General features: G+C 38.5%; 3 protein-coding genes across 6 annotated transcripts; 1 reads left to right on the top strand and 2 right to left on the bottom strand.

The window, feature by feature from the left end:
- Window positions 1-317: 317 nt before the first annotated feature.
- On the top strand, window positions 318-15,196 carry LOC124307658 (cytochrome b5-like). 2 transcript variants are annotated; one of them, XM_046769587.1, is made up of 4 exons: window positions 318-450; window positions 14,348-14,476; window positions 14,539-14,609; window positions 14,953-15,196. In XM_046769587.1, exons 1-4 carry the CDS (start codon window positions 370-372, stop codon window positions 14,990-14,992), a joined length of 321 nt encoding a protein of 106 aa, XP_046625543.1. In that variant the 5' UTR covers window positions 318-369; the 3' UTR covers window positions 14,993-15,196. The 2 variants fall into 2 exon arrangements, with proteins under 2 accessions (XP_046625543.1, XP_046625542.1); XM_046769586.1 differs by lacking the exon at window positions 318-450 and adding an exon at window positions 13,568-13,770.
- On the bottom strand, window positions 6,263-11,289 carry LOC124307650 (uncharacterized). Of its 3 annotated transcripts, XM_046769564.1 has the most exons (12): window positions 11,085-11,289; window positions 10,844-11,007; window positions 10,499-10,728; window positions 9,877-10,134; window positions 9,322-9,525; window positions 8,936-9,126; window positions 8,372-8,854; window positions 8,077-8,250; window positions 7,839-7,982; window positions 6,974-7,318; window positions 6,771-6,884; window positions 6,263-6,474 (listed from the first exon to the last, which is right to left on the bottom strand). In XM_046769564.1, coding segments are annotated over exons 2-12 (2,256 nt in total). In that variant the 5' UTR covers window positions 10,846-11,007; window positions 11,085-11,289; the 3' UTR covers window positions 6,263-6,363. The 3 variants fall into 3 exon arrangements, with proteins under 3 accessions (XP_046625520.1, XP_046625519.1, XP_046625521.1); XM_046769563.1 differs by having other exon boundaries at window positions 10,844-11,289; XM_046769565.1 differs by having other exon boundaries at window positions 8,372-8,839; window positions 10,844-11,289.
- Window positions 15,143-22,953, bottom strand: LOC124307648 (transient receptor potential protein). Its single transcript, XM_046769554.1, has 18 exons — window positions 22,724-22,953; window positions 22,020-22,252; window positions 21,810-21,954; window positions 21,629-21,724; window positions 21,318-21,460; window positions 20,947-21,148; window positions 20,667-20,837; window positions 20,340-20,574; window positions 19,715-19,867; window positions 19,466-19,611; window positions 19,267-19,373; window positions 19,060-19,193; window positions 18,840-18,963; window positions 18,565-18,760; window positions 18,298-18,462; window positions 17,175-17,397; window positions 16,613-17,047; window positions 15,143-16,217 (listed from the first exon to the last, which is right to left on the bottom strand). The coding sequence occupies exons 2-18, from the start codon at window positions 22,172-22,174 to the stop codon at window positions 15,670-15,672; spliced, it is 3,378 nt and encodes a 1,125-aa protein (XP_046625510.1). The 5' UTR covers window positions 22,175-22,252; window positions 22,724-22,953; the 3' UTR covers window positions 15,143-15,669.
- Between the last annotated feature and the right edge of the window lie 104 nt (window positions 22,954-23,057).

Raw genomic sequence — 23,057 nt, 5'->3', positions numbered from 1 at the left:
GTATACGATGGCGTTGATAGAATTATTATAGTTACTGTAACGCAGGTGACAACACCGATGGATAATCAATGATTGGCATAATATATTACCGATGCATCGATTCATCGTTTTTCATTCATAATCTTACGTGGTTTTGGCTACTTATCTCTATTGCATAACAATCGCTCTGCACTTCGGGCATCTCTAGTTGGAAAACTACGACAACGTTGCGGTAGGTTCATTTTACGTGTAAACGTAATTCCGTGATGAATGCCCAAAGTGAAGTTAAAGAGAGGTGGAAAGTATCGCGGTTCGGTTCGTCCACGTATATACGGTTGTACACACTTTGAGTGACGCGAAGAATTCGTTGAACGTCGTGTCTGTACTTGTATGATTAATTGTTATTCGTTAGTCGAGTTAAGACATTGTTTTTCATTCAACGATGCGGCGATGTTGGTATCGACATCACAGGTGCTTTACCATCACGGTATTTTATCCACCTCACGGAGTCGATATTATGGTTTAACGATCCGAGACGACGACGATGAGGATTATGATAATGGCTCGATAATGAACACCTTCGACTGTCCGATTCAAGGTATTCGAATAAAGACACGCGGAACGAGTTATAATTGCTTCTACTAATATATTCGTACCTATATAACAATGCTTGAATGTACGTGAAACGAAACCGAAACGTAACATACGAACGTGAACGAGTAATGTTTATAAAATCATTTTTCTAATGTGGAATTTCGCTACCTGTTGTTTGTTGTTTTTTTTTTCTTTTATATTTCTTCCAATAATCATTTCTTCGTTAGTTATTTGTATTGCGCAGGAATCGTGCGATAATTTCAACTGTAAGGGTTTCATAAATCCTTAAGTTTCTTTTTGTCAATCGATATTATATCAAATTTGGATTTAATTGGTGTACAACGATTGGTACTCGATAATTTTTGCAGACAAATTATTGTCGGTTAAATATCGACGTCATGACCGTCAATCAGTTATAAATTAGATGTAAATTGACGTTAGAAATGAAGTTCGTAAACCCCGATCGAATTGCGACCTAATTTCATTCTTTTCAATTAGAAATTCCTCTACCATTTTTTTTTTTTTTTTTTTTTTTTTTTTTTTTAAAGTGACATTTATTTATCCGTTATGAAAATATCGCACTACCTTTCATGTAAACGTTAAGGACCTTCTTCATTCGAATCGAACGCTTGGCACGTCGACGATCACAGGATTTATAACATATATCAGGGAAAGCAAGGAATCTTTGTATAGAAGGATGAATTGAATTGACGTCTATGACGCAGTTTATCACACCGCATCTTTAGCATTTGCCATTGACGTCACAGATTGGTCTCTCCAACTGGTTGAACGTGTTCTAGTCGCCGTGAGCTGCTGATGCAGCGTATTTGGAATCTTAGCAAGTGGGATGAAAGTAGGTGTTTGCATACCTGTACAACTTTTGCGTCTGCCTATATGTGTGCGTTTATGTGCCTCACGTGAGTTACAGGATATTTTTGAGGAAGCAGAAAACATGTTATTATACGCGTGCGTAAAAAGAAAAAAGATAAAGGACATCAATCTTTGCGCTTCTACGCTTCTGATTGTAATTTTAGCTGACGAATTTATTTGCAGCTTCACGCATCGTACCGTGCCATATATTATATTATTCTCCGGTAATACCCCGAATTCTGATTCAAAAGATATTTTATACTTGAAATTCAAGGAAGAAACAGGTCGCGAACCAAAACCTGCCTCTTGGAATATACACTCGCGTAATATGCCTGCGAGTACAATGTATTCATGTAAATACACACGATTTTTTGCATTCGCGGACATTCGCAAAGCTGTGTGTAGTGACGTTCTGGTTTTTTTTTATTCTATCTACGTCCTCTGCGCTGTCTTATTCCTTTTTTTCAACCTTTCGCGCTAAGGACGAACTCTTGATCTGCGTGTCGCCGTTTTTACGATTGCTTGATGCGCATTTGTACGATTCGTACAAACCCGACGAAGATTGAGCGAGTATTTATTAACAACATTGTTTTGCATTACACATTTATTACAACGATAGATAGGTGAATAATAAAAAATAAAATGATATAGGAAAATAGTCGAAACGTATATAACGTATTGATCATAAAATATGTACCGTGAAATGACCCGAACGATCAAATTGATTGACTTATTTCGTACTGTTTATATTTGTTTATTCGTGTACAATGCTCCGTTTTTCAGTCTGATTTTACGGGCTCCTGTACATTTTTTTTTTTCTTCTTTTTCCTTCTCAAACAACGATAGGCCCGCTTATACGTGATCGGGAGCGGCAGTGTCGTGAAAAATGAACGGAACAAGGAAATACGTTATTCTTAAAGTTTATCAAACTCTAGCTTTCGAATTTATCCTCATAGTTCAGTTGTAACGTACATGGCTTATTTGCGAGACGCAATAAGGAAATAATTGTACTGTAATCCATTCATAAAAAAACCGAGACTTTTATTTTATTATTTATTCCAAGTTTTATGGATACAAAGGAGTTCTCATCGCGGAAAACTTGAGCGACAATGAAAGTATCTGGTTTGTGTGTTTTTTATTGTTTTTTCTTTTTCCCGGTACAACAGTGCGTAATTGTAACCGCTTGTACACGTAAATTATACTTATTTAAATACCTACGTGATGCATCAAACATGGGTAAGCGTATAGATTGCACGTTAAATCTGTGAACCATCGCGCTGTAGATTCGGTGAAAATTAAAAAATAAATAAATACGTTACGAAATATATTCACGCGTAAATTGTATTTACATGTAGTAAACCATATCGGGCGAATGTAATCGCATACATTTCGAAAGCACGAATCGAAATGTTTGCATAATGTTATACACGCTGTATGAGGAGAAATATAGCTATATCTGTCTTTTATTTTTATTTATATTTATTTGGATACTTACTTTTCATATTTTCAATGAAATCTGTTCTTTTTTTTTTTCTTCCATTCGTCAATAAATATTTTTCTTCGAATTAAAATCATTACATATAGTTATTCACGTATTCATAATGTGTACACGTTTCTCCGAAGCTAACCGAAACCGCTTTCGTATCGTACGTACATACACACATATATAGATATATATATACCGGGTGTCCCAGACCACCCGTCCAACCCTTCTAAAATCTAAGGAGCTGATGTTTTTCGAAAATTTGAAAACCCAGTACGGCTATATCGGGCCTGCCCTATCGAATGATGATATTGACGACCTCCGGTGCAGACCGGATATGCGTTTTTTAAACCGGCATTTCATTTTTTTAAATACGACATGCGTATTTTTATGACAGATTCGGATTCTACGTCAAAAAATATGCATCTTTCGTTTGAAAATTTTTTTTCTAAAACGTCATTCTTGACCCCTGGATGACCTGAATGATTTTAACTTGTAACCGTTTCACGCGAAAATGGAAATCCCGTTCGACGCGTACGTATGGCGAAAAAATCTTACGTATTCTATCGAAACTTAGCATGTCCTCTCTGAGCTGTACACAATCAGAAGTAAGCAAGTAGCAAAATTACGAAGTGACTGAGAATGACCAGAAGACACTTTCGTTTCTTTTTCAATTCGATTTTTTAAGATCGAAAGAGCTATCACAAGTTAAATTGTAACGATCATTTAGGGCTCAAGAATGACGTTTTAGGAAAAAAATTTTCAAAAGAATAGATGCATATTTTTTGACGTAGAATACGAATCTGTCATAAAAATATGCATGTCGTATTTTAAAAAATGGAATTCCGGTTTAACAAACGCATATCCGGTCTCCATCGGAGGTCGTCAATATCATCATTCGATAGGGCAGGCCCGATATAGCCATACTGTGTTTTGAAATTTTCGAACAAAATCAATTCTCCAGATTTTAGAGGGGGGGGACGAGTGGTCTGGAACACCCGGTATATGCACAACTGCTAGGCTGAAGACGTATTATTTCGTTATGTAATTATTTCCGAGAAGCGAATAAGGAAAACTTGCGAGAACATATAATTTAATCACGTATGCCGGCACACTTTGTGTACATGTCAACCACTCACTGGTACCTGGATTGCCGGGATAATTGAGACTATTTTGTCGGCAGTTAATAAATTTATTCAGGTTGTTAGTCGCGTGTCATTAAATTATACCAATCTGTATAAAAGTACTAGAGTAAAAGATGTATGCCTAAACATGCGCAAGCGACGAACACTTTTTCACGGTTTATCATCTTTTGGTCCAAATTTATGCAATGTAAGCATAGGAAATTTCAAGGAAAAATTTTGGGATGAATTACCTCAATTGAATTATTTACTTTAAATTATTCTAATATGGGCGTAGAACGGTAATATAGGTATAAATATGGGGGATTCCACGTCAAATTAGCAGCTCGTGTAGACACCTCACCCTTTTTGATTTTAATCATTTTTTAGCATGATGATCATAAAGACCCAAAAAGCTCTCGGAATTTTTCCGAATTCTTTTAGCCATCGGTGAAATTTGAAAATAATTGAAAAAGACAATTCCGAAAACGCCAGTTTTTAAAATCTAAAAAAATTCACACAGATTTTACGATTTGAAATGTGATTTTTAAACACTATACGATAATAAGTTCTCAATATATGTCAAAAAAATGGGCTGAATTCGATACGTTATTTCAAACCGCAGATATTTTGTCAATTTTAGTTAAAAAAAAAAAAAAAATCTCCATAGCATGATAACGGCGTTCATACTGATTAATAATCTACTTACAAATTTTTTTCCAGATAATATTTATGGCGACCACCGCGTCCACCGTGGAGACTCCTTTTTTATCGAAGTCATTTTCAACACTATAAAATAAATATATCGAAAAATCAAAATAAGCGTTTAATAATTTATGTTTTGTTCTTCATGAGTGCTTTGATTTGACATAAAAAATCAGATTGATTAGCGTATTTTAATCATCGAAGAAAATCGCGAAAATCAGCTATTTTTCGACCCATTGCAGTGGGATGATCCCTCAAACATCACAGCGCAAGAAAGCGCGTGTAGAATATCACGTACCGACATATATCATATATAACAGTATAACTGCGATATTTGTAAGTAATTTGAACGTGCGTAATAGTATCATCAAGATAATAATTTTATTACCGACATGACACAATCATAATATTAATTCTTTCAAATATATCACTTCGGAAAAAGTTTTAAAAATGAGTGCCCTCGTATAATTATATGATTCTTACCGGATGATTGAAAAAAATTTCAGATTACTCGAGGGTGTTCCATTAACGTAATAATTATTTAAGAAAAAATGAGGAACAAAACGAATATGACGTGAGGGTTGCCTCTTTCCTCGTACGTGTATGTTTAATTCCGATAATCCAGAACTGTGGTAAGAAACGATTTTGTTGACGCATGCACGAATCATTTTACGGATACACGTGTGTTATTTCTTCCTCATGCCTTGACCGCGTTGAGGTTTTGTGTAATCCCCGATGAGGAAAATACCAAGCGTTCAGTTTCCGTTCATTCGATTGTCCTTTCGATATCTACGGTACAAGCGAAGAAGCAAAGCGTTAACCGGAAGTTAATAATTTTTTTTTTTTTTTTTTACGACTTAATAATACCACCCAATACATAATTCTTTGTCGAATACAGCAATTATTTACCGTTCTCAAACACTGAACAGAAAAAGTAGAAGTAAACAAATGCTTACGTGTTAATGGAAATCTAAATACATACAAGTGTGATGACTTTTTTTCTGGAGAGAGGAAAATCGAGCTTTTTTTCCAAATCATTTAGGCGTAATTTTCAAATTTGTCTCGTTGGAAAGCTCATTAGAAAAGCCAAGAAATAATCACGAACTTTACTGCGAAAAATTAGTAAATATTGCTGTCGAAGATTTTTTCATCTTCTACCAAGTGTACATTTACACTGGGGGTTTCCCTCCTACTATTTAAATCTTTCAATCTTGAAAAGTTGATTTTGGAAAGACAGGATTCATGGTCAAGCGCACGTCATACGCACTTGATTGGCTCGTTCTGGGAACGTTGTGAATCATAGTATTTGGCAATGTATATTTAGTACAAAGAACCAGTTTAAAAACCCCGATTACACGTGTTAAGAAGCGGTGACTTGTAAAAGAGGTATAAGAAAATAGAGCTTTACGTATTTTTAAACCTCTTGTAACGGTAAATTTTAGGCATCTTTCCCGCGAAATTTATGGTCTATCATTTTCTTCAATGATTTTGTCGTTAGCAAAATAATGTGTTTGTTATAAAAAGTTTTTTAGTTTTTTTTTATTGTTATTATTTACACTCCAAATTCATCTGCAGATTTCGACATCATTTATGGATTATATCGATGTAAGTTCATTTATTCTTGTGATGGTCGTCGTTAGCTATTTGCGATGCTAGATTGGCGAATTTCGCGAGGTAATCAACGCTGTTTTCTCCCATCAGTCCCTGCATTTGTGATACGACCTGAAAATGAACTTGATTTTATGCCATGTTCAGTTGTTAGTTGCCTTGTTCCGTTCGCGGAATCGCGTTGAATGTTTGTAGGACTATACGCCGTATCGGCAATCGAATCACGAATCATTTTTGCTACGACAGGAAGAAGCGCGCTATTCCCGAGTAATTGTCCGTGTGGTGCTTCGTGTAATTCGAATTGTAAATGACACGTACAGAAAATTACAAAGGGCGCTCAATGTTTCAAAGATTTTTTGTCACTCGTAATATATGTATATATATATATATTAGGTATAATTGATATTCACGTCTGATGCTGGTCGAGTATCTTCTGCAATATGCCCTCCAACTTGACTTTGTTGAGAAATTCTTACCGACGATTCAAGCTGACCTAAAAAGCTGCTGAGCGAAAAGTCGGCGACCTGAAATAACAGAAAAACTTGCTGTTTTGACCAATTTTCTCTTGAAGCCTTTTTCGCGGTGGCAGATATTTATAATCGTTGATATTCACCTCGCTGTTTAACCACTGTTGTTCCCCTTCTTTGAGGATTTGAGTTGCACTAGTTATTATCGAGTTGCATGGTTTGTTGGATTGAGCTTCATCGGACGACAATACGCCTAAGAAATGTTTTCTCTCTGTTTCATCCCCCTGTTGCTCGTCAAACTCATCAGCATCTAGATTTTTTTCACATTCGTTATTAATCGGACCCTGCAATATCGGATGTCCGCCCGGTTCTTCGTGGATAAAGGCCGCCGGTTTGTCGGGAGGCTTTGATATCTGCGTAGGCACAACGCGTTGAACGAGATTTTTTTGCCGCACCGTCCTCGCTCGTTTACCGTAACGGTATTTGAATTTCTGAAATAAAAGGAATAAATAAGCAAACGAGGAATGTCATTCCTATATCGCATTTTTGTATCCACCATTTTTCTTTTGGTGCTCGAATATTTGATACGAATATTATTAGTTTCAAAGTGAGGTATCCAATTGCGGAAAGTTTCGCTGATATCATTATCGCGGGGACAAATGTCAAGAACACGACAAAGAAACACTTGCAAAATAAAATGATATAATATATAAAACGATAATTTGCTTCGACGGAAGTTGCACGATTTATCATGTAGCGTTAAAACCTATCAGTTTTTTACGGAAGTTCCTCGGTTTCGAGTTTGTAATGAGGTTTTTAATGGGGGAGATTTTTTCTTTATTCTGTTTTTGCCTCAAGATTACAAAACAGAATGGAAGTATTCCAATTAACACGTTCAATAGCTACACTTGTCCTGTTGTCCTGCCACTCTTGTCAAAATTGCAATAAATTTCAGCCTTATTCTCAGTTATTGTAACAAAAAATTTACATTAAAATACATTTCCGCCTTACGTCAAGCTGGGATTTGAAAGAATCCGACGGACCAATTTTATGATATGGCTGCGGGATCAGAGGGCGTCTAAACGTCGAATCCTTAGTTGACAAAATACGTGACGAAACGACTGTTTCGTTGCTTCCTGAATTGTTTTCGTATCCCTAAAATAAATCAACCAAAATTTAATCAATTTGTCTTGGACTGTTTGGATGATACACGCGTCCGTCTAAACTGTGTTATAATTTGATCCATTACCTTACTCGCGCCATAACTGTGCTTCGCTATGGACAGTAATTTTTGCAGCGCCAAAGACAAAGTGTCGTCGTAAAAACTGCTAATCGATTTTGGCTTGTTTGTAAGCTGCATTTGCGCCTCTCTATTCGGCGGGTCCCACCAATATTCTAAAAATATTTTTGAGTCGCGACCAAACTATAAAGCAAAACAGATTATTAGTCTTCATCGAATCATAAGTATATGTGAAAATTATAATTAATTTTCAGAGCGGTAACAACGAAATGAAATATGTTTTAAAAAACTCATTTATTCATACCATAAGATACAGATCTCCAACTGTAATAGTATTTGCTTCTTCGTTGTTCCACCCTAGGCGTATTCTAGACACATTTTCTCTACCAGGAAACCTGTTGGGTCCATTTGGGTGTTCTGATACCGGTCGATCATTACCAAATAAAGTTTTATCCATTAAGGTCGAATCAGTGGCATCGACGTCGCTGTTGTTATCTGTGGGAAGTGCCTGATCTTCTGTACGACTCCGTAATCTTTTATCAGATCTATTTTTCTTCATTCCTTTTCTACGAACGCCTTTCAACTGTTGCACCGATCCAAGAAGCTCAAGTTTTGAACTTTTGAGACAGAGCTTTTTCTCATAGGAGTTCAGACTAACGCTATCGCTAGTGAGGTATTCTCCAAGATTAACGGTTGGCAAAGATATCTTACATCCGTCGGGTGGGGCTACCCGCAACAATCTGGATTCTTTGAAATCTCCACCTGCTTGGCTCTCAATGTTAGCGCACTAGCGTGATGTAAGGATGTTTATATGGCAATAGGTGATTTTGATATTTGGAGAAATAGATTCTTGTTGATTTAAGGATACGATTTTGTATTTTGAAGAACGCCATCGTTGCTGCAAGAATATCAATAATGTTGATAAGCGACGTTGAATCGGAACCAGGGCACGTACTCTCGGATTCATTGCAGCCGCTTGCACTTGCCACCAAGCCAAATTGTTCCCAGGGCGTAACTCTATGCTCACTCTTGATGGAAGCTTTATTTCTTCCTGCCAATCTGATGTAATTGTTTTTTATTAATGAAATGTCTCAGTAGGCGATCAAAACTGGGTCAAAATTATAGGTCAGCAGAAATGCATTGAAACGGTCGGTGGATAGCAAAAGAGACACAAGATAGAGAGAAATCTTATTTTGAGCTGGTAAATCAACATTCTTGTGAGAAAACGAGATATGAGGTTGAAGTAATAAACACCTTCAAGCTGATTAAGTTTCCTCAATGTTCTGCAAATCGGAGTTTTGATTCGTAACGTTTTTCCTCTCAATCTAACTTGCGTGGATCCCCAATAAATGAGTTCGTTTAATTTAAGCTGAGCTTTTTCGTGCATTCTCGGCATTTTTCTTCTCAATTCGCCGTAGTTAATGAGTCCGTACAATTCTTGGGAAGCTTTTTTAACATCTGTAGAAAAAACAGAGTGAATCATTTTATTAACCCTTAGCGGCCACACGGGGTAACTAGTTACCCCATGCTCAGAAAAAGTGAAATTAGAGGTCTAAAACCTTTGAAATTGATACAAGTAACGACATCTGCCGGTAGTAGACAATTGTGATAAAAATCATTAGAATTGTTGAAGAACTCTTCAACAGACATGAAACAATCGGTTAGAAGTCTTAAAACACCCATATATGTCTTGTACAACTAGGTTTTTCAGCGTGGGGTAATGAGTTACCCCATGCGGCTGCTATGTGGCCTGGCTGAGGTGTGGCCGCTAAAGGTTGAACTGCACATGTATCCAGCAAATCATATTACCTTCGGAGAATTTAAGATGCTTAGATATTTTATGCCATGTTCGGTAATAGAAGTGACGTATTTGCTCTTTATTTTTTGGCTCGGCTACTCCTTTCTTCTTTCCTTGACTCAGAAAGTAACTTTGAAGGGCATCAAAATCCTTGCCGTACTCGTTAATCGCTTTGAAAAATGTATTCTTGTCCTCCATGGACCACAATTCGGACGATCTTTTTAAAGACCTGACAACTTTAGCTTCAATGCTCTCGTCATCCTTTGCGTCTGTAACAAAAATAACATGTATCCATTAATGTTGCGTGTTATGTATTCTTTTTTCTTCAATCACGGCCAGTAACTTTGAATTGCTCCATCTTAGAATTTTAAAAACGTGACTGTAATTTATAAAAATTAGTGAAAAGTCGATCACATTATTCATTCTATGTTTACTATAATAAAAAGATTTTTATCAATTTTTTTCATATAATACGTTTGACATCTAATTTGGAATAGCATTTTGCATTCAAATTATTTATCACAGTTAAATTGATACTATTCTGTACAGGGGTGAGTAATTTTATGAAGTGGTTAGTTTAGAAATGTCTAATTGTTATCAGCCCTTTTACATGCAATATCGAGTCATGCGTACCTTTTTTGTCGTTCGTGTGAGTGAAATCACCCGAGTCGATTCTGATTTTTTTTGTACCCTTGACAATACGAATATGAGAATTTTTTGAATCAGTCGAAACTTTAATATCCGACGTCGACGGTACTTGATTAGGGGAAGTTGAAGCGCAGTGCCTTTTAACAGGTTGACTCTCGGTCTGGTCGATTGGCTCCTCATTTTTACTCGCTTCTTCCGAGACTTGTTCGACATCCCTGCGCGAACGTGAAGAATACAGAATATACGTTTAAATTTTTACGCCAAACTTTTAAACCTGAAAAATACGAACAACTTCTGACTATACAATTTGAGCGATGAGAATTTACTCACATGATGTTGGCGGGTTAAATCAACTACGCAGGCTGATTGAGCGGGCTCGACAACAGATCATGAGATTGTTGATGTGTCGTGGATTCACTACTGAACTGAATTCTCAATGCCATTGTAATCTTGTTGGATTCGTCAGTTGCTCACATTACAAGTAATCGTTTCCACTGACAAAAAATGAAAGCACTTCTTCTTTGATCCTATTTTCTCAACGGGTAATTAAATAATTGTAAGGAAGAGATACCGTGCCCCGTTAACGACGAGGAGTGAGAATTCAATCAGCTTTGCGATTCGCTGATAGTTTGATTTCTCGAAACAGTTTATAAAAACTGTTCCTTCGTTTCCCTCGCAAAATTTACGTATAAACGTATTGTGTTCACGCATGTACGTCAAGTATGCGTGGACGGATTGTGTACATATTCACGGCGAGTTCTCGAGATGTCAAAACGATGTTAGGTTAGGTTAGGTTCGTTTCGAAATCGAAGTTGCGTATCGCGCTACGTCACGCGTCATTCAAATTTCGAACACTGGCATGGAATATAATTGCAATGATAAGAGCATGTTAGGAAAATATTCTCATATTCAATATTTGAAATCTACGATCTTTTGGGAGACGATATATTACAGACTAAATCGTAATTACATATTATTTCGCGCCTCACATGATATGGTCAAAATAAGCAGATGCATCATAAACATTTCTTCGAAAAATATTTCAATTTCAAATGAATTCGAGGAACATCGTTGATATTTCTTGCTCATTAGTAATAACTGTGTCTTAGTAATGCGGACGAGAATATTTAATGGAATCTGTTGGAAAGTTTTTCCTCTTCGATGAATTTAAAATTTACTAGATACGTCGAAAACTGGTTTGTATCGTTTTTGTTATTCGGTGATTTTAAAATTTACCAGATTCGTGAAACACTGGTTTTCATAATTGTTGCTTTTTGATGTATTTCAAATTCATCATATTCGTGGAAAACTGGTTGTTACCATTTTATAAATTCAGTTAAATCCGACACAAAATAATCGTCACATGTGACCACTGATCAGGAAAAAATAGGAATTATGGAAGAAGTCAAGACATTTTCGGTAATTGAAAAAGAAAGACTAGTGCTTTCCTCACGAAAAAGCATTCTAAGAACAATTCTTTTTCCACGTGGCCAATTCCATGGCCATTGAATAGATCATACACGTGTTTTTGAAAACTAATTCGTTCATAACATTATTTCTTAGATCCTCAGATTGGCACTACCAGTTCGAATTTTAGTTTGGAAAATTTTATAATGTTATCAGGGAAACATAGAGAATTTTGTGACTATTTTTTGTGGCCTCCATGGATTCAAGTAACTTTGGTTTTTTTTTTTGATCGGTGTACATACGACGTGATGTGTTCGAAGGAAATCTAGTTCCTGTTCGTTCAACTACACATTTACACTCATCACTATTCCAATAAATCATTTATGCAATCGATTCCACTCTCGAGGGTTGGATTTCTCTCTCAATCTTTCCTCACCTCATTTCTTAAACCTTTCTCCATTCCCCGAATCGAGAGCATCGACGAGATCTGACCCAAGGGTACCCGAAATAACATATGAGTATGGAGATAGTTTGATGACCGCTCGTCAATACAAACCCTCTATCTTGTAACAGTGTAATGAGGTTTATTTAAAGAGAAAAATACAAAGAAACCGATTTCAGATATTAATTGAAAAGAATTGCAATAACAGGGACGTGAAAAAAAGTGGAAAAATGTTGTAACAAACATAGGATAAAATTTTCCAGAAGGTAAACACTTTCCATTTGAACTAAAATGATGAGGTCGAAGCTCATGTTATTAATTTTTCAATCAAATCTTTACAAAATGATTGTATAGCGTAGATTTGATCTCGCAAAACATTATTTTCCAGATTGTGGTATCAAACTGTTTTACAAATGGTAAAAATATTTCATGTGCAAAATAATTTGAGTAATTTCTTTGGATGCTTCGATACGAAATTTGGTGAGTTGTTGTGCACTGAATCTAAAAGTTAATCACGGTGACGCAATGTCAGTTGCCATTAACATCTAAACATTTTTCCTGATTGTACGAACATCAACCTTGTGAATATTCGCGGATAAAATCAACCAAATTCGTATTAATATAATACGTCCTACATAGTTAGTACGTTTACGATCGGTAAGTTAATGAATTTTGAAACAGTTAAAAACTTGAAGCAGGATTTTGTATACGATGAATTTGCTGATTAGGTATCAGCTTATCTATAATAAAACTCGTCGGTCGTATCGTTTTGTAATAGATATAACGGTTAAACAAGCAGCATACTTCTCTTGGATACATTTTTCTAACTGTTAAATAATCGATCGATTAGTGTTGTATACCCGGATAATTTCTGTGACAATGATCGCGGTATAAGTGCGATTATGTACCTCTTAATACACCACTTGTAATATTGTATCAGTCGATTGTGAGTCATTTTGAAATTTTTTAAATATCATTAAAGATTATTGCTAATTCGCGGCAACACGTATCATACGTATATTATACAAGCTATTAATCGAATACGCATTTTTTACCACTACGATTTTTCCTCAATTAATATTTTGAGGCTTCCAAGTTTCGCGATTTACGGCACGCCACCGCAAGGCAGACAGGCTGGTATTATTTTATCGGAATTATCGTAGGTTAATTGTTACCAATGAGATACCGTCACACGCTCGGCGTGAAATATGTCTAGATAAAAGGATAGCTCGACTTTCGGATAAAGGCAGTACCGCGTTTCTCGTTGCGCGAATAATTCGCTCCGATGACGGAACCCATGAGCAAATACTCCCTCGAGGAGGTGTCAAAGAATGACGGAACCAACGGAGCAAGAGTTTGGATAATAATCAACGACGATGTACTCGATGTTACAAATAATCTAGACGAGGTGCGTGCAGAACTTTGCTTCTTTACTGTCTGATGCGATAATCAATTATCCCCCAGTTTAGAGGATTGTGCAAATTTCATATCGTTACGATGCGATAGAGTGAAGATAAAATTATAGGTTTTAATGAAAATTGAGTCATGGTGCTGGGGCAAATTTAAGTGATTAAATTATACAGATTTATTCATGCTATTCATTTATTATAATAATTGTTAAAACTTGTCCGTTTTAACGATATTTATACTTAATAGTGAATAAAAACGTCGGTTATACACAGAATGAGAGAACGCTCAGTTTGCTCTTTCCTCATTCGGTTTTATTTATGGACGTATAAGAATGTAAAATTGCGGTTCTTGTAGTTCAATCTCAATTCAAAAATTTAACGCTAAGCAATAACGAGTCACGAGTCATGAGTCACTCATCGTTCGTCTAATCTCGGGCCTTGTGGTGACGGATATTACTAATAAACTGCGTGCATCAGACGACGGAAAAGCCTGGTAGTGACGTTTGCATTCAATGTCATAACCGTTGTTAGATTAATTCTTTATCGAGAAGATCCTGCATTGCTTATTCATTCCAGCATCCTGGCGGTAGAGATTCTATATTGGAATACGCGGGTCAAGATGCGACGAAAGCTTTCAACGACGTCGGTCATTCCGGAGATGCGCGGAGCTATTTGAAAGGTGCAAAAATTGGCGAATTAATCGAGGTAAAATCCTGGAACATACATTATATAATATATGCCCAACTGACTTGTTGTATGTAACGCAGGAAGACAAATTGGCTAACAGAAAGAAAAAGAACCAATCCGCTGAAAGTTCAACGAAAACTGCGTCTCACAGGTACGTTATACGAATTCTTCGTCTTCCATATTTTTTTGGATGAATTGCACGTAAACGTTGACGTTATATGTATAACCGAATCAATTAAATCTCGATATAGATGCTTGTGATGAATTTCCTAATGACGTATTCGCAAATGATAATCCGTTTGCAATGTCTGATAGCAAAGGCTTTAAAACCCCAAATCAAGAATTACCTAACAATATTAACTGCTGCAGTCAGTTTGTGAGATTAGCAACAAAATAATACTGTTCAATGAACGAACTAAATGTATCATGAAGAATGCGGAATATGATCGAATGTGATTATTATTATTTTTTAACTATACACTGTCTTTCTACAGGAGTGTTTTGTCGATAATATCTTGTGGATTATGCGGATAATCCGGGATGCTGAGAAAAAAAGGCAGATGCTGGTTGCTGCTGTGCTGTTTTTGGTATAACATTAACATAAGCTATACATAAATAACGATAGCATTAACAATAATAATAACAATAATAATAATAATGATAATAACGATGATGAGGTTAAGAGGTTAGAGCAACGGTAATACGGCCATGGTAATCCGTGAATGGAACGAAACATTGCAAAAAAAAAAAAATGAAAAACTACCATTCCACAGTTTGCGATTGTAATTAAAGTAGCGACGAGTTCGCAAAAGTTCCTTTTTCTTCGTTAAACGGTTGACTGAATTTCAGACAGTCGTTGTGGCGAAGTAAGATTTGTATTTTTGAAAATGCATTGTTTATATATGAACGCCGCGAGATTAAAACCCATAGATGTATTCGTCATACGGAGGTCAATTGTAATTTGGAAATCTAAAGGGGCGAAAAAACCAATTAACCACGAACAAATTAAAATGAAATTATATATAATGGTTTGAATTTGAACTGCGTTATCTTAATTAATTGTTCAATTTTAACAACGATTTTCCGTAATCCACTTTATATCTGAAATTTTGACACATATGTATACATATATAATAACTATGACCAGTTGACAAATTGAACAACGTTGAGAATCGGTTATTCCAGAATCACTCGATATATCTATGAAATTATTATATCCATCCGCCCATCATCTGTCCGGTCGCTTTCGACTTTCCTCGAAGTTTCGTTGTGGCTATCGGTGGACCAGATTCCGGTTCCGCGACAACCGACGGTGATTTCGCCGTTTCCTTAGCCTTAGAAGTCGAGCCGGCCTTCGGCGCCTCTTCGGATTTATTTTCTTTGCCGGAATCATTCCCCGGCCTTTTAGTTTCCTCCTCATCTTTCTTTGCCCTCTCATCCGGTGCCGCGTTCGAGCTTGAATCAGGTTTTGGGTTTGGCGGTGAGCCGCTGGATTTATTCCTGGCTGCGTCCTCCTCGGATGGATCTTCCGGTATCGGTGTTGGCGATCGGTGCTCAGTTCCCTTCACCTCCAATCCTGCACCCGCTTCTCCCGCTTTATCAAAGCTGTTTGTACTCATGCCTTTTATCATACCCTTTCTTATCGATTCTGACAACGATCCGGCCAGCGAAGGTGTCGCCGTTGGCTGCCTCTGCAACGGTTCGTTGCTTCTCGCTCTTGTGCTTGATCTTCGGGACGCGTTCGCGCTGTTCGAAGCTCCTGAGTGAAAAAAAAAAAACAAAAAACAAACAAACAAATATATAAATTAAAAAAATTACAATCGAGGATACACAAATTTCCTTCTGTTACTACGCTGTAGAAATTTGGACTGTGTAACAAGGGGATAAATTTGGTCCTTTCGGGCCGAAGACGAATATTGCAAATACGCGAGACAAAAATCCTTTGACTCCTTGTTGTACAAGATTCTGTACATAACAAGAGTATGTTGCCCGTTTTTCACGAAGCATGAGATCAGAGTCGCGTAATGTCAAATTTGTTCGCAACAGCGAAAACGAGCACTTTGCGTACGGAAAACACGCGTGAAAAAACGGGTGAAACATGTTCGCGCTGTGTAAATTATATCTTATACTATATGAATAAAATGCGGTACGAACCTTCCCCGCTTTGCACGACCTTTTCGTCGTTCTTTATCCGGCTCATGATGAACTTCGCGTAGGCGATTCGCGTCGTTGGGGAAACTACGCTCAGATTCGGATTGTACTCCAGTAGACGTTCCGGGTCCATCGATGCCAAGTCCGAGTCTGGGAAGTTTGAAAGATGTCGTCGCAAGCTTCTCCTCGACTGTCTTATGAAAGCTTCGTTCGTACTGCCGATCGGATCGCGGGCAATTGTGTTTTGCCTGACCACAGCGTTCCAGTCCTTTTTGCTTGTCGCGCTGCTTCGCTTGCCGATCGCTCGGGCTATCTGGCTGAAGACGTCTTTCGGCTCCTTCTCGCTCGTTATCACCGCGTTAACGATACCCTCGACGATTCCGATCTGGAAGTCCTTCTGCAAACGGCGCTCCATCACTCGTCCCTTCTTTCCAGAAACTGAAAGTTTGTCGGTTGATTGTTGTTATTATTATCATTACGATTATTATTGTATTTATTTTTTCACAGCGGTTTGACTTCTGCATTAATATTCAGGTGCTAGAATTATTTGTGTCATATCGCTTACGCGCCGCTTCCTGCTTGTCGATCTCCGGCGTTCGCATTCCGTTTTGCCTGAGAATATCGATGAGCTCGTAACGAAGGGTGGATATGTCCTGTCGAATTTCCATCACGTCGTCCTCCGTTATTCCAAAATCGTCACGTTTTCGCTGCTCGGCAGTTACGTAGCGACGGATCAAGAGACGCATCACGGTATCGTGTCTGGCCAGTGCCTTTTCTCGCGATTTTTTCTGATGTGTTATGTAACGAAAGAACAAAGAAAAAAAAAAACAAAAAAAAAACGACATGCGTTTCATACTCTCGTTGGAACGGTTTTTTTTTTTTATTCTTCTACTTCTTATTTTCTACTGCCGTGAGGTGTTTTCAAATGATTGCCAACGAACCTCGAGGCTGGTTGACATATAATAATTATTAATTATTGACTCGTTGCGTGTCATACAAACGACAAGGTCAGATAAAAAAAAATGCAACAGGTATCTAAATATATATATAAACATTAAACAAATGGGCCACGTCCGTCTATAAATATACATCTAACCGATCAAAGTGCGAATACATTGGTGAATTGCATGGCGATCAAACGTTTCGTTAATTATACCTGGCTGCGTAGACGATCCTCTTAAGGCGTCTATGAATCGAGCTATAATCATTAGTACTCGACTCGCATCTTTCACATTGTATAAGATATACGTGCAAATAATCTCTACCTATAATCGTGTACGTAATAAGTGTCGCTGACACTTTTGAAGATTATACGTTGAATTTCACGACAAATTTTCAATTGACAAAATTCTGTCGCGACATTTTGCAAATATCTTTCAACGTCGACCCACCAAAGTATTTCACTGAATTTATTAGGGTAAATTCTAGAAAAAGTGGGGAAAAAAAAAAGTTTAACATCGATTACAAATATTGGCTACACCGTAACGGTGACTTCGAAACTTGATCGGGTCTAGAGCAAATTAATTGAATAATTATATCGTTGCACAGTACACGGGGCAAGTAAGGGGTGTACCTAAGTTGTAGCTCTTATTGTTAGTATCGCGGCTCGGAAGCGTCGGTGCTGGTCCCCCCCCCTACCATATATGTATATCTAGCAACAGGGCGAAAGTCTGAAACGTGAAACTTACTATGATCGATCTGGTTGGACGACCTTTGTTACCGCAAGCAAGGACTTTGTTGAAGGATTTGCTGGTCGGGATCATGTTGAAAGGTGGTGGGACGGTATCACCCTCCTCGAAGTAACTCATCCACAAGTGACTTCTGGCAAATTTCCATTCGGTATCGGCTCTTTCCTAAAACACGGATTGTTATCGATACTTCGATTCATTAGCAATTGTTTCTTATCCCAACCCATTGTTCAAGTTTACACCAATAATCAGATACATTCGACTCACAGATATTATTTGATAGGAGTTGGACATCATGGCGATAAGCATATTCAGTAGAACGATTACGTTTATCACGGAATACGAGCCGAACATCAGCAGAGCCCAGAATCGAGTGAAACTTTTGATGCCAGTTAGGTCGAAGGACATCAAATCGACCATCCCGAAACTGGCCCAAAAGAGAGACTGAGAGGTTTCGAATAGGCTGAAAGAAGTGATCGTTGTGGTTAATTTGGCGTAAAAATACTCGACTCTGTTTGTGAATTATTGGCTGATATCCTCACTTGGCAAATCGTCTCCATATGGAACAAGCCTTTTCCTGATTGTCGAAGTCCGGTAGCCCGCTAGGTAAATGGTAACACTTCATTTTCTCCAAGTCAGCGTAGTACCACATCAATTGATTCATGCCTAATTCGAGGATCGAGTCAACGTGTGAATATAATTTTATCAGTCGTCAGGTTTGGAGCGTTTGCGGCATAAGGGGAATGAATACCGATTTCTTACCGCATCCAAAAGCGAAGAGCACGAGGGTGTAAATAAAGAAGAATTTTATGATATCGATTATCATTCTGCCCAAAGATATCTGGAGCGGTCCGAGGTGGGGATTTACGCTGAATATGTGGACGAGCTTCAAGAAGCTGAAAAACGAAACGATGATTTTGGCGTTAATTGGATTCGACCCGTGATGCGGATAAACGGTTGAATCTATACCTGAATATCATCCCTGCTGCGAAAGCTCCTTCCGAAAGAAGCATCGGATCGAAAGCGTCCCACTGATCACGTGGGTACCACGGATCGCTGCCGTTCCAATATTCTCTCTGTGAAGAAACGGGGAATTGAAGAATAATTGAAGAAGGTCGAGTTCAAGGACAACTTGATTTCTTTCGTTAGAAGACATTGTACGCTTTACCTGAACGACGAACCATGCCGTGAGTCTTAAACTTATCCATATAACGTAAAAAACGTTTTGGACAAAGTCTACTATGTTCCAGAGATCGGATACGTACTCCAGGAGGCCGTCGGACCACAAGGATTTCATCTCGCCAAAAAGTAAACCTGCGCGAGAAGGCGGTGATTGTGTGTTTATTTATTTTTTTTTTCTATGCTTGTAAAAAAGTCTATTGATTTTTATTATCCGTCCCTGAAACCGTAAACTCACTTATGATGTATATGATAACTCCAGATTCGACGAATCCCGGAATACAGCCACGTTCTCTACGCTTCCAACCTGCTAAAATTTCTCGCATCCAAGCGTTGCCGAATAATTCGATAGCCAGGTATTCGACCCGCTGCGAAGCCATGCCCAGTAGCACTGTGATGATTGATAAAAAACGTGAATTTGAATTGAAACTATTTCGGTATCGTTAATTGAAGCCAGGGTTACACGGTTACGCGGTTGATTGGACACAATCGCAAGACTGCGGAAGAAGCGAAGACGTAAGACAGTCTCAATTGACTCTCCTTCTTTCCACCCCCGAAATAAATTGGAAAAACAAGACTGAAAAAGAAGGGAAAACTGACGAACTAGGACCACATATCTAACATTTGCTTGCGAATTACGGCTGCGATACGAATAGAAACAAAACGAAAAATGTGGGAATGTCGAGGCACGCTTGTGTTGTGTAACATTGTGAAGTTTCGAACTGAAGCTGTTACAGGTTTAACTATCCATCCACCCACCACGTATAATATAAAGTTTGCGAGTTACACGTGCAAACTAGTAAAAAAAATGTCGTCTACTTTTAACGTCTATCTAACGTGAGAATAGTCTCGTTATAACTCACTGAGAAAAAATGCGTAGGAAGAAGAGTGGCATATGAATTTGACGAATGGTTTTTTCATGAAGAGTCCCATTTTCGACGTTGGCGACATCATGTATATCGAACTGTAAACCGGGAACATAGCGCCCAGTTTACCAACCTCGATCAGCTGCCCGATCATACTTTTTCTCCTGAAACCGGGTAATCCGTCGTACCAAATTGCAGCCAACAATTGCTGGACGTTAGGATGAGCTACGAACTGGAAACCCCAAGGATATAATTAAACCGAACGACGGGTGATCGAAAAGCTCGAATTTCGTTACGAATAGACGCCAAAGACGGTGAATTCACCTGTTTCTGCTTGTACTTTATAGCGAGCTTCAGGCGATCCAGAGTCTGTCTTTCACCAGGTTCCCAATTCTCACCGGTTGGATTGTAGTTCAGCATTACTTCCAACTCGTGCGACGTCCTCGCGTGGTCCAGCAGAGAGGTGGCGAAAGTTTGACAGAGCTCTCTCATTTCCTGCAGTTCAATTAAAAGTTCACATAATTTGCCAATCGAACCCTTTTCATATTCCAGTGGTTAACCACTGGGCTGGATTTTTGTGCGAACGTAGTTAATTGGATCCTACGTTGTATTCGGAACGAAACTCCTGCTCCATTCGACTGAGTCGCCTCAGTTCCCAGGACAATTCGAACGCCGTTAGCAGCGGGTCTCTGGACGAGAGTGCTATCAAAGAAGATGAAGTCAGGGCTCTGTAGGCGTTTATTCTCGACTGCGAGTGCCTCAGCGAGTCCTGCTCGCTGGAAACCACGCACTCGTCGCATCCGCATCTGGAATTGAACTCTGTTTCAGGCTTACTACAGAAAGAAAAAAACTTCATTCCCGACGATGAATGTTCAAGGTGACGTGTGTTCAGCAAGTGTCATCGAAGAAAGTTGCAGGACTTATCGGGTAACGTTCCATTCCTACGTCACGCGTTACTTTATTAAATTCACCTACCGAGCATCGTGGGGAGTCGGTAAAGTCGCTCCTCGATCTAAGAGGATTTTTAATATTTCGTAATTGTTTTTGTGCGCTGCCAGTATCAGGGGTGTTATATCTGGGGTGAAGTTTGACGAGGATCTGTCCACGGCCTCCCAGCTCTATAAACAAATCGAGGTGTAAATAAATCTTTACACAGTTTCCATGTTCCAAATCTACATTGTTATCGTTTTTCACGGCTCCGTTCGGCAATCGATTTCATTAGCCGCTTGAAAATTGTCACCTTTCAAGTCCGTCATTACGCTATATTCTCAGTATTATATACTTACGTAAGGCTGACCAGCCACATGCGTTCTTTCCTCCCATTCCAGCAATATTTCTACAGCTTCGACGTACTCCTCTTTAATCGCGTGTAAAAGCGCGTCCTGAAAGTTCGCGAATATTGTAGAATGGACATTTTTCTCAAAGTTTCATTACCCAACCGTCCAATGAACGACGCATTCGTCGTACCTTGACTTGAATTCCCAACTCCAAAAGCAGCCGGATTAATTCGATATTCTCATTCTCTATCGCGGCAATCAGTGCAGATCTATTCAAAGGATCGACGCAGTTGATGTTGAGCAACTCTGGATGGTCCTTGTGCTCCTCGAGGAGTCTGGGAACGCGAAGGCATCGTGATAAGGGATGAAACGAGTTTCTGGGCGATAATGAACATTTTACCTTTTAACCGTAGCACAGTCACCTCGTTCAGCGCTCAACAAAAAGTGTTTCTCTATCGAACCGAGGGAGTATTCGGTTGGCGGCTGCAGCGAAGCAACCGACGGTGCTCGCGTCTCATTGCTTAGTAAATTTTGCTGGGATTCGGATGGATTCATTATCGATATTCCATATAATTATCACGGTAAAAACGACTCGTTAGCCGATGGTTCAGCGTTCCCTCGGTTTCTCGTAATCTGAAGTCACTCACGCATGTATAGGTATGTAAATTGGATCAAGAGAGTTATACTTATATCTATGTGGCAAACGCAATGAGAAACAAATGCTGGTTGGTTCGCGTTTGCTAAATCTATTGTAATCTCTACCACACTGACCTAATAAAGTATTAGCAAAATGTTGAAATCGAATTTACTCTCGCAAAAACAAAGAACTTGTACATAGGTATACACCTATGTGTATACATACGTACAAGCGTCCAAAAAGGGAGTTGAAATTTTGTTACTGTCGCATATAAACGATCTGCTTTTACAGACATGCAATGTCGAATATACTTGAAGCGAATGACGTTCCGATTTTCCAAAACTGATACCGATCTGTCACACTAATTAAGGTGAGGTAATCAAGTCGAATCGTCGTCCGGATTGATAAACGATTCGGAGTTACCGACAGGTAGGTGAGCTATTATGGGGTAGTAGTAATTGTCTCACCTGCATTTGAAGCGGCCTTGAGAATTATTAGGAAAAGTGATATTTCACAGGCTCTGTCCGATGTGGAGTGTCAAATGAGACTGAGGGGCGTAGGCAGTGGAGTACTTTGCTGAATCCGTACGATATTTTCCGAGTGGGAGAGCTTGCCAGCGGGATTAAGCACAAATATATATAGGGTTTGTTAAAAAGAACTCTCTGGTCAGTGGAAATATAACATTGGATTACCGCGGGTATACACCTAGTCGGCTGCCATAACGGCTCTGGAAACTATCTCTCCAACATATTCTAGCACTGGATTAAGGGTACGCACACCGTCATCCGCGGGATAAACCGT

Source organism: Neodiprion virginianus, chromosome 6 (assembly GCF_021901495.1).
Source record: "Neodiprion virginianus isolate iyNeoVirg1 chromosome 6, iyNeoVirg1.1, whole genome shotgun sequence".
NCBI classification, from domain to species: domain Eukaryota; kingdom Metazoa; phylum Arthropoda; class Insecta; order Hymenoptera; family Diprionidae; genus Neodiprion; species Neodiprion virginianus.
The sequence above is the reverse complement of the archived record's forward strand: the minus strand, read 5'-3'. Positions and strand labels throughout refer to the sequence as shown.

What these genes read in the sequence shown, in the direction of transcription:
- LOC124307650 (XM_046769563.1), bottom strand. An exon ending in GTTCTTCAAAATACAAAATC is followed by an intron (nt 8,855 to 8,935) that starts GTATCCTTAAAT and finishes ACATCACGCTAG; the next exon opens with TGCGCTAACATTGAGAGCCA. An exon ending in ATACTCGACCAGCATCAGAC is followed by an intron (nt 6,475 to 6,770) that starts GTGAATATCAAT and finishes GTTCATTTTCAG; the next exon opens with GTCGTATCACAAATGCAGGG.
- LOC124307648 (XM_046769554.1), bottom strand. Translation starts at nt 22,174, where the DNA reads ATGAATCCATCCGAATCCCAGCAAAATTTACTAAGCAATGAGACGCGA. An exon ending in CGGCATGGTTCGTCGTTCAG is followed by an intron (nt 19,374 to 19,465) that starts GTAAAGCGTACA and finishes GTTTCTTCACAG; the next exon opens with AGAGAATATTGGAACGGCAG. An exon ending in ATATGGAGACGATTTGCCAA is followed by an intron (nt 18,761 to 18,839) that starts GTGAGGATATCA and finishes CACTTCTTTCAG; the next exon opens with CCTATTCGAAACCTCTCAGT.
- LOC124307658 (XM_046769586.1), top strand. Translation starts at nt 13,648, where the DNA reads ATGACGGAACCCATGAGCAAATACTCCCTCGAGGAGGTGTCAAAGAAT. An exon ending in TTACAAATAATCTAGACGAG is followed by an intron (nt 13,771 to 14,347) that starts GTGCGTGCAGAA and finishes TATTCATTCCAG; the next exon opens with CATCCTGGCGGTAGAGATTC. An exon ending in AAATTGGCGAATTAATCGAG is followed by an intron (nt 14,477 to 14,538) that starts GTAAAATCCTGG and finishes TATGTAACGCAG; the next exon opens with GAAGACAAATTGGCTAACAG.